Source organism: Sebastes umbrosus, chromosome 7, assembly GCF_015220745.1.
Source record: "Sebastes umbrosus isolate fSebUmb1 chromosome 7, fSebUmb1.pri, whole genome shotgun sequence".
Classification (NCBI taxonomy): Eukaryota; Metazoa; Chordata; class Actinopteri; order Perciformes; family Sebastidae; genus Sebastes; species Sebastes umbrosus.
In genome coordinates this window covers 11,405,406-11,416,257 of record NC_051275.1, presented here as the reverse complement: position 1 = coordinate 11,416,257, position 10,852 = coordinate 11,405,406, and the positions used below count along the sequence as shown (strand labels likewise).

General features: G+C 38.2%; 1 protein-coding gene across 2 annotated transcripts; it reads left to right on the top strand.

The window, feature by feature from the left end:
• On the top strand, positions 1–8,746 carry tlcd1 (TLC domain containing 1). Of its 2 annotated transcripts, XM_037775096.1 has the most exons (5): positions 1–602; positions 1,590–1,669; positions 5,271–5,353; positions 6,140–6,555; positions 6,594–8,746. In XM_037775096.1, exons 1-4 carry the CDS (start codon positions 397–399, stop codon positions 6,542–6,544), a joined length of 774 nt encoding a protein of 257 aa, XP_037631024.1. In that variant the 5' UTR covers positions 1–396; the 3' UTR covers positions 6,545–6,555; positions 6,594–8,746. The 2 variants fall into 2 exon arrangements, with proteins under 2 accessions (XP_037631024.1, XP_037631023.1); XM_037775095.1 differs by having other exon boundaries at positions 3–602; positions 6,140–8,746.
• The last annotated feature ends 2,106 nt before the right edge of the window (positions 8,747–10,852 follow it).

Here is a 10,852-nt window from a genome sequence, read left to right as displayed (position 1 = left end):
AGCAGCCATGCTCTGTGATTTAGTTTCTTGTATAACGTGATCACAGTTCCTGCCCCTCCTGTTTTTTGTGGCTGCAGGGCGCAGCAGCAACACTCCTCCTCTCGCCACTTCTCTCCACACAGTCAGGCGAGCTGAGAGCGCGTAAAACACTACCAGAAACACCGTCTCACTGGAAGGAGCTGCTACCAGACAGGATCCCCTCGACTGGAAAACAACTGAGAAGAAAAAGCTGAAGAAAAGATTTAGTTAGAACTCAACTTAAAAACAGGATCTGTGCTGGAGAACACTCCCATCTCATACCAGAGCATATTATCCAGGACGGAGGAAGAAGGGAGGCAGCTGTAGACAATAAGCTTTCCAGAGAGGAAGAGCAGGGGTCTGAGGAGGAGGAGGAGGATGGACACCCTGGTTACTGTGCTGAAGAGTCACACAGGCCCCTCAGTGGTGCTGTTTGCTCTGGTTTTCAGGGTGATCCACAAGTTGCTGCAGAGGCTGCCTTTGCCCAAAGTTGTGAAGCAGGATGAGGAAAGGACCTGGAAGTGGAGGAACCTCTCTGTCTCATTGGTGCACTCAATGCTGACTGGGCCCTGGGCCCTGACCTGGTAAGTTTCCATCCAAAACATCTGCCTATTATTCACCCATCTATCTCTATCCATCCACACACTGGGACACCATTGTCTATTCACAGTCCACATGATGTGGGGCTGTGTGTGTGTGCAGCAGTGACAGTCTGTGGCAGCCAGGAGAAGAAGAGGAAGGGCATGTATGAGGGCTGGGGGAGGGAATGGCATTTTTAAGTGGGGAGGGAAATATCACTGTACAGTAAGTATGAGCCACATTGCTATTTGCATGCACTTGTGAATGTGTGTCACACTCAGAGGTTTGTCAAGAAATAAGTCTTCTCAGCCTCACATGCAGCAAACAGTCAGCGTTACTCAAGCCACAGCCTGCAGATATGTAACAACTGGAAAAACCTGCTGGCTCAAGCATTCAAATGAAAGCATCAGGACACAGAAACTATTTTTTGGGGTGGGGAGTGCGCGTGACTCAACTTTTGACATTAAGACTTGGGATCAGAGTGAGATTTCTCAGGCTTTCTGCATGCTATTTATTGATGTGTAACATGTAAATTAGCAAGTAGAAAGTAATTTAAAAGTTGTTTTTTTTGCACTGAAAGTAGTGCCAAGGAAACAGTACGCTGCTTGTCACATTAGGTCATTTATTAACAATAAATCTGTCCTGGTGTGTTTATACAGGGAGGGGATCTTTGCTTTTTGAGGTGTGCCCACAACAGCAGTAAGAAGTGGCAAAGAGCAATGCAAAATCAGAGAGAAAAATAGTTGTAAAATTGTAGAAATAATGCTATTTTATGATATGTAGACACAAATAGAAGCTAGTTTTAAAATGAAATGTTAAAATATTAACTGCACAATTTCTCCAACTACTATAAGGAGCGATATCTATTGGTCAGGGGGTTAAAAAAGCCTGAACACCTGATGTTAAGGTGTCTGACTAGTCCGACTTTTCTCTCCAGCCCATGTATGTGTGATACAGAACCATCTATCCATAACATTTCTCCCTCTCTCCAGTTGCGTGCTTTCGCCAGAGATGTTGAGCAACATTGACCACCACACCCCTCTGTCCTATCTGCTCATCTGCATCTCAACAGGTCAGTGAACGCATCGTGGAAAAGAATGCCACTTCAGCCTAACAAGTAAAACAAATGCAAAGTTAGGATATGTAATTAAAGAAGCAAAATGAAAGAAATGTTTGTTAACTTTTCTACAAATATTAAAGGGGCTATATGTAGGAATCACAAATTGCTTGTTAAAGCTGAAGTAGGCGAGATTGGAGCAAATAAGATTAAAAAAAGTTGTTTTTATAAAACGGACGCTATACCCTGACAGTAGTACATGAGACAGGTAACAAGCAGTAAGAGCTGATCTGAGGTCTGCTGTCCATCTGCTGTCTATGACAGCCGGCTTTCAATCACTCGGGAACTCCTGTAAACGGTCAAACTATGCCGCGCTGATCAAATATGAATCTATATTATGTTACGTTAATGCCTATTTCTCCCCTCAAATGTTTTCAGAATCATCTTGTAGTGCACGGTTTAGCTGTAAAATGAGAAAGTTTGTGACCCGGCAGCCATGTTGAGATCTGGTTGAGATGGCTTGAAGGAACGCCAACTACCGGTCATATGATCGGAGCACAGCCAATAGGAACGCTCTCTCTCTGAAATGACCTGTGATTGGTCAACGTCTCCCGTCACAGGCTAGATTTTCTAAAGCCTGAAAACAGAGCCATGAAGAGGTGCCGAAGTCTAGTTATCTCTCAGAACACTTGAATGACAATATGCTGAAAGGTTAATATGGAATTTTTGCCCAATGATGCCAAAAACATTCTGCCTATTGCCACTTTAACAATGACACCTGTGGCCATTAAGTCAACGACAGTCAGCGTCATGTTGCTCGTGCTCGCGAGCATCGGTCGAAACAGTAAGACGACACACACACGACTGAGCGTGATTTACCGGCATCGTGTTGATTAACGTTAGCAACATTAGTCCGCTAAAACCACAATATCACTATATATTTCACATGCTTGGCAGTAATGTTAGCTTACCTGTCCAATAGGAATTTTGCCAGCTTGGGGTCTGTTTTGATACCAAAAACCAAACAAAGGTCCCTCCATGAATCGAAGACCCGGCCGATGTTGATCCTAGTTTTCCCCCGAAGTCGGTCTCATTCCTGTTTTGCAAGATGGGCTTCATTAGATATAACATTGTTTGTGTTGGAGTTGTGGGGGGGGCTGGTTGTTTGTTGGCATTAGGTTGCAACCTGTTCACACATTGGCAATAAAAAAACAATTAAAAGACATATACATGTAAAAACTTGCACACAGTCTGTTTAAGTCTTAAGAGACATTTCTTTGCTTGTAGTGTTTAACGTAGGGCTGCAACAAAGGGTTATTTTTCTATTGATTCATCTGCTGATCCTTGATTAAGCTATAATTGTTTTTCTCTATAAAATTTCATGAAATTGTTAAAGTTATAACTTCCCACAGCTCAAGGTAGTGTCTTCATATGCCATTTGTCCAACTAACAGTCCCAAACTCAAAGATAGATCATGTATGGCAAAGAAAAGGATCAAATCTTCACACGTGAGAAGCTGAAACCAGCATTTTTTGGGGGGCATTTTTGCTTCCAACTAGAACGATTATTACTATGACTAATAGTTGCAGGTCTAGTTTAACGCACAGGAGGGAAATGTGTGGGAGGTGCTGCTTGCCTGCATTCTCTCTTTCATTGTTGAATTTATCTTGTGGGAAGAAAACTGCCACCTTCCCAGTTGCTGCTATTCAGTAAAACCAGAAAAGGATCCGCCCATCTCACCTGATTCTCACAACAGACGAATGGGCGTCTCCTCTAAATCACCGCGGACACCAAAGATAATCCATAGAGGACTCGGTGGTCTGGTTGAGCTGTACTCTATGTGGTTAGGTTTTATGGGTTACCATGAAGACACAAATCTGTGGAGATCTGCCCTAACAACCGCAAACAGCATTAGCTCCACTGAGGCCAACCACACCAGATACTGGAGGTCGTGTTCTTTAATGCAGAGCCACAGCGTGTCAGTCAGTCATACAGAGGCACAAAAGGATTTTTAGCCACTTTAATGCCTGCATCTAAATGAGGCCTATGCGGTTTAATCAGCTCAACAAACATCTTGATTAACAAGAAGTGACACAAGGGAAATCCTGCATTGTATTGTCAGATATATTCAACATTATCTTGTAGAAAAAGTAGATCTTTAGGTACATGCGGTAACTAGTTGGTGGAAGTTTTCTGCAATAATTAACATCAATAAAACACTTTGTTTTAACAGCCCCAAGGCGATACTTAACTGATGCAAATAGTGGGTAACAAAAGTTAAATGTTTGCACTTCTACTTTACACAAACAAGACATGTAAACACTCAAAGCTGCAGTTATTTTAAGCTACACAGGTTCAACATGTTGGGAACGTGCTGAAAATCCTCTTATCTGAGAAATTATTTCACTTCATGTGTTGTCTCTTAAAGCTGAAATTCCTAATTATTTTTGACCAATTACATGTAGAGATGCACCGATCCCACTTTTTCAGTTCAAATATCGATATGATATCTGGGCTTTGGGTGTCGGCCGATACAGAGCACTGATCCGATACCAGTGTTTAATTAATAAGCTGTATGCCTCACTGTGTTTAAGTAACTGGGATCATTCTTTTATGTGTAAGGAAACATCAGACTTGTCTTAAACATTGCTTTCCTAACTTTGTAAAACAAATTGTAACAAATAAATACATACATTACTGAACCGTATTTATTATTAAAATAATAAATCGTGCACCAGCAGCTTGCTAAAAATCTTCAAAATTAACAAGAACTACAATTCAGGTGTAAACTTTTTTAATGCCGCAGCAAATTGGTAAAAATTAAACGGGAATTCAAATTCCAGTATATAATGTATATAATACTGTATATAAAAATAGAATTGAATTTAATAGATCGGCTCCATTGTCACTGATACCCGATACAGCTATTTGAGTCAGTATCGGCGGTGAAACCTTAAAACAACACATTCATTGTGGTTAGAAACCTGTCCGATTTACCAACCTCATCACCAATATATTACATTGACACTTGTTTGACCTGTTAGATTGTTGTCACTTCAATTAGGGGAAACGGCTTTACTGTACAAACACAACAACTTCTCTTTCATCTGCAGTTTGAGCGGACATAAAGTTATGATCACAGATTCAGCGTGAAAGATGTTTTGGCAAGCCAAGCAAGGAGGTGACAATCTGAGAAAAATCACACCAAACTCGGAAGCTTTTTTAACTTATACACACAAATATGGCCAGTCTGCATGGAGACTACTTCCATTAAATACAGAGGCAAGAGAAAACAAAATGAAAGCAACGTGCTACTGTGTCCTCATGTGTCAAAACATGTCCGATATATAAACGTAACAAATTAAACCTACATACTGTACGACGTTGATGATAAGCTTTTAACGAAAACTGAGCTACAGTGGATTAAACATGTGTAAATGTACTGTAATCGACATGCCTCTGTTGTGTCAAACAGACCGGGATATCCGGTAAACACTTTCAGTTAAAGCTTAACTCAAAGATCAAATGAACAGTAAAATAAAAAAATGCATTTTATCCTCATCGTCTTCCTCTCACACCAGTGACAAAGACAGTGTGCTTTTCTCTTCCCTCTCAGGATACTTTGTGCATGATGCCAGTGACATCATCCTATCAGGACATGCAAGAGCATCATGGGAATTCTTACTCCATCATGAGCTGGTAAGGCAACCCGGGCTCTATGCTATGTTTACTTTCTTTTTTTGCATTTCTGGTGCAGATAAGATAATCACAGTCAGTATGTAAAGCTCAGCTAAATGTCAAAGCGATCCTCACGTGTGTGTAAAAGACTGAGAGAGAAGAAGAAGAAGAGAAAGTGAGGTGTTAGATGGTTGATTTGACTTTAGCTCCAAAATGTGTTTCTGAATGTCACCAAAATTTGGAAGAAAAAAAAAAACGTATTGCAAGTTTGTAGGCTGAAAGATTTGTTTTATATGCTGTTATTGTTTTTTACTGAATGAAAGGACTGTACAAGACTGAATGCCACATGTTGCCACCGAGCAGATCATTGTAACTCATGAGCTCAACAGTCTTGCTATTGTTATCTTATTTGCATGGTGGAGTGTGTCTATTTGTTCAGTCTTTATCTTAAAACCATCCAGTCTCCTTTAATTACCCCTTTAAGTAACTTTGAAGCTGAAAACATCATGTACAACATATAATACACAGTACATGTATATTTTATTGTTTATCAACTTGTTCCATTAAAGCTGTACGGTGTTTAAACCAAGTTAAATGCTTAAACACACAACTCGTGAAGAAACATTTTATGTGGATTATCCCAAAATTCAGCCCGACATATTTGATATCTTTGGAAACTTTGGCTTCTTCCCTAGAATATAAAGTTAACTTTAAGCAGACAATAAAAGCAAGGCAAATGCAAAGTCAACCCATGAGACCATTATCTGTAAAAACCCCTCCACCTCTCTGTGCGTGTCTCCTCTTCAGGTGCTCTCGTGTTTCCTGTACGCCCTCTACACTCAGCTGTATCTATCCGGCGCCGTAATCGCTCTCTTTGTGGAGTTCAACAGTGTCACGCTGCACCTGAGGCTGTTGCTGAAGCTGATGACCGCTCAGTCCTCCTCTGTGTACTACGTCAACAAATTCATCAACATCTTCACCTTCGTCGTCTTCCGTCTGGGCGCCCAGGCCTACCTCACCTGGTACTTTATCAACAACTACACCACGCTGGACCACGGTGCTTACATCTTCGGCAGCTTGATGGTGATGAATATTATGATCCTGATTTATTTCTACCGCCTGCTCCGTACTGACTTCTTCTCCCGGAGGCACAAATCTGTGGGACAGAACGGGACGTATAACAACAACTCCAAAAAGTTTCCTTGTGATTGACCTGGGGAAGGTTTACGGACCAATATTGTGTTTTCATTTAGGGTGGCAGTTTACACATTTTGTCTTTTTTCAAAGTGATCCCATTCCTCGTGACGGCAGGTTCCTTTGTTGCGTCTCAATGCCAAAGTAAAAAAAACAAAAACACTTTTAGTGGGACAAGGACCAGTCTTGTTCATGCTGTTAAGTCAGAAATGTGGCTTTTCATGGGTAAAAGTACAATGCAACAGTCAAAAGCCAAAAGTTTGGGATAAACTCTTCACTTCTTTTGCTTAATTGATTTTCAGTATCTTGTATCGTGTAAAGGAATAGGTCGACATTTTGAGAAATATCCTCGGCTGAGTTCTTGACAAGAGTTCTGTAAATATGAAACTGCAGCCAGTGAGCTTAGCTTAGCACAAAGACAGGAAACGGAGAAACAACTAGCCTGGTTCAGTCCTAAGATTTAATAAAAATCCTCCCGTAGAACCACAACTTGTTTTTTTTTTTTGCACTTCTGTTTTTGTACCATTTTAACATGTTAATTCGTAAGCTTTAGAGGTGCTGGCACATTTAGTTCCCCTTGGACAGAGCCACTCTGTTTCTTGTCTTTATGCTAAATTAAGCTAACTGGCTGTTGGTTGTATATTTATATGCAGCAAACAGACGTGAGAGTGGTATCAATCTTTTCATTTAACCCTCAACAACAAAATAAATAAGTATGTTTTTCTAAATGTCAAACTATCACTTAAACATTACATTTCTGCACTTAATATGAAGCTACAGCTAACAGACTGTAAGCTTAGTTTAGCATAAAGAAAGGAAACATGGGAAATGGCCAGCCTCTCTCCGTACAAAGGCAAACAAACAAGACAGGGTAACGTGTTCATTTGTGAGATTCAGAGGTGCTGATAGGTATATATATATTTTTTTGCCTATAGACCATTTCACATTTGTAAATGTAAACATTCCAAATGTGTCCCAGCTTGTCTCCTGTGTGCAGTGGTGTAAGTGAAAGACATAATCTGACAGACAGTAAACATGCAAACTAGCAACATGCAAACTAGCAATGCAATTTCACTGAAACGGTCTATGGACAGAGACGGTCGCTAGCTGTTTTCCTTTTGTTAGCAGCAACAGACTCCCTCTTTCTGTCTCTATGACGCCATGTGTGGCTGAAGAGATGCTGGGCTGTGTACAGGGCCAATTCAACTTGTAACACAAAGGAACTTCTGGTCCTCTTATGGTTCTCATGTTAAATCTGTTGGTATTTGACAGAAGTGGGGCTGAAGCTGTTCATCAGTGGGCACCATGAGAAACCTCTTCACAGTGAGCAGGCAGCAGCACAATCAGTACAGATATTGATTATCACCAGTAGTTAAGACTTGATGTGGAGTGATAGAAGAGATCCCCGCAGTGTGAACCTTATTTGCAAAAATAATACTTTAACATAAGAGATTACTTTTTTTTAAAGATATTTTCCTCTTCCTCCTCTTTCCTAAAAAATTGGATGTACAGCATTTTGTAAATAATATCCTCAAATCTGCATTCCTTTTTGATATATTTCAAGTCATAATACAAGTAAACACCATCAGTGGAGTACATCACCCACAAAATGACTATTTAAATATCAATTACTCTCGAAGTAAACTTTGTTTTTCTCGCAGAATCAAAAAATGGAGAAAATTATTGATGAATTTAAGTAAATTTAACAACCCAAAAATTATATCAAAACATCTGTTTTACAAACTGATGTAGTATAATCTAAGCCCCGAGCCTTTTCCACAAATTCAAGGTCTCACGGGGTGAGTAATTGATGTACAGATGGTCATTTTGTGGGTGAAGTATTCCTTGAAATTTCCTAATCATTCCATAAATCACAAGTGCTGGCAGTGTAATTTAAAAGCCTGATGATCAGTACATTTCATTTTCTATTTCAGCCAAACGCCAAGAAATGGACTATTTTAAATGTGTCCGATCTGTGCTACAGTGCCTTCACCACAGTGCCTTTTCAAAAACAGATAATGTGTGAATAATAAAGTTCAGATATAGAGCAGACTGACATCCGTAGCTCTTTGTTAAAGCTGGGCCACGTGGAGAGATTTTTGAGACAAACATACAGTAAATTCATTTGTGTGTAATTTGTATCTTGTATTAACTGTTTTTTAGGAGCCCTGTATTTTGGATGATTGAGTGATACCATGAAATAAAAAGTGTTTAAAATCACAGTGTTGATGTATATTTTTATATATGTACTCTACTGAGGAGGGAAGTTTCATGTTTTTTTTTTAATTCTGTTTTACATTCATGTAGTCACTCACATTCACACCTGAGATTCCTGGTGAAGCTACAGTCAGATAGGCTACTTTACTTAAGTAAAATTGTCCTGCATTCAAAATTATGTACAGAAATACGATCTCAAAATGTTCTTGTTTCAAAAGTAAAAGTACTATGTATGTGCCTGCAGACTGACTGATAGCATATATTTGAATATATTACATTAACTAATGCAACAATGTGCATGTAGCATTTTACTGTTGTAGCTGGACGAGGTGGAGCTACTTTATATAAATGTAGGTAGTTTAGTTCTGCGGTTCCCAGTCTAGTCGTCTGTCCCCTGCAAAGGGTCACAGGATAAATCTGAGGGGTCATGAGATGGTTAATGGGAGAGCAAAGAAGTTGGTTTTTTTCTTCATTTTTTCGACTTTTCGCTTCATCAACAACGAAACACTGTGGAGGAAGCTTAAAGAAGAATTTTGGGACTAAAAAGATCCCACTTGGTTTGACTAAACCAGGCTGATGAAGCCTCGTGTTAACTGTATACAAGTCATTTTTAAACAGAGTGAGGATTGTGGATTTTGTCCCCAATCATTTACAACAAAGTCAAGTTAGAAAGGCATCTCTTGATGGCCAGTATGATGATCAGATGATCAGTATGAAGGAACCATTAGAGAGACAAAAAAACTCCTACACCTGTACAAACTAATGCAAATGTTTTGTCATAAAGTTGACTTTTATGACGCCTATAATGTTCAGTTTGTGTTGACACAAATTCAAAACACCTCTGAATATAAGGTAGTCCAGTACAACACCACCTTTAAGTATGACCTCAATAATAAAACTACAATTTAATTTACACATTTCCAAAATTGTACTTAAGTACAGTACTTAAATGTTCTCAGTTTACGAGAATGTAAAACCTTTACAAAATTAACTATTTATCACCTTACATTTAAAGAAATATTAGTAGTATAATTTAGTTAAGCAATTATTATAAACTGATATAATAATATTATGTTTATGTTATTTTCATTTAATGCTGTATATATTTTACATATTTTTTTTAAATGTTTTATATTGATATTTAATTATTTTACAGTGTGTCTATCAGACAGACAGATGTGTTGTGTTTATAATGAGGCAGAGATGAGTGAGAAGAGGCTCAGAGCGCCCTCTTCTGTCGACATATTAAAGTGACGGGCAGGAAACACATTTTATTTTCTTCTATGTTTTCACACTATATCACAAAAACAAGTATGAAAATATGACATTTGTAGAGACAGTAAAAAAAAATCGTGTAATAGAGAAGTATAAACACATGAATAAATAAGAAGACTAAAAGAATAAAAACAAAAGGAAACAAGATCTAATGCAGCTGTTCTACCATAAAGTCTACTATTATTATGCCAATAATGTTTGTTTTTGTTTTTAACACCACTGGGAAGAGTATATTGAATTACATGTTAAGAATGCAAAACCTGTAAAAAATTAACTATTTGTAACCTTACATATTAAATAATATTAGTAGTATAATTGAGTTAAGTGATTATTAGAAACTTATATAATAATATTATGTATTATGTTTATGTTATTTTCATTTAATGCTGTATATATTTTACTTCTTTTTTTAAATGTTTTTATATTGATATTTAATTATTTTACAGTGTGTCTATCAGACAGACAGATGTGTTGTGTTTATAACGAGGCAGAGATGAGTGAGCAGAGGCTCAGAGCGCCCTCTTCTGTCGACTATATTTAACTGACGGACGGGAAACACATTTTCTTTTCTTCTATTTCTTCACACTATATCACAAAAACAAGCAGACAAAGTATGAAAATATTAAATCGTGTAGACAGTAAAAAAAATCATGTAATAGAGAAATATAACTACATAAATAAATAAATAAATAAATAAGAAGAATAAAAACAAAAGGAAACAATAAAAGGTCAACAAGATAAATGTCCAATTTGTTCTACATCTTGATGGATGGATGGATGGATAGATAGATAGATAGATAGATAGATAGATAGATTGTTTTTACCTCATTTCCT

Coding starts and splice junctions, on each gene's coding strand:
- tlcd1 (XM_037775096.1), top strand. CDS start 397: ATGGACACCCTGGTTACTGTGCTGAAGAGTCACACAGGCCCCTCAGTG. Junction 603..1,589: donor GGGCCCTGGGCCCTGACCTG/GTAAGTTTCCAT, acceptor CCCTCTCTCCAG/TTGCGTGCTTTCGCCAGAGA. Junction 1,670..5,270: donor GCTCATCTGCATCTCAACAG/GTCAGTGAACGC, acceptor CTTCCCTCTCAG/GATACTTTGTGCATGATGCC.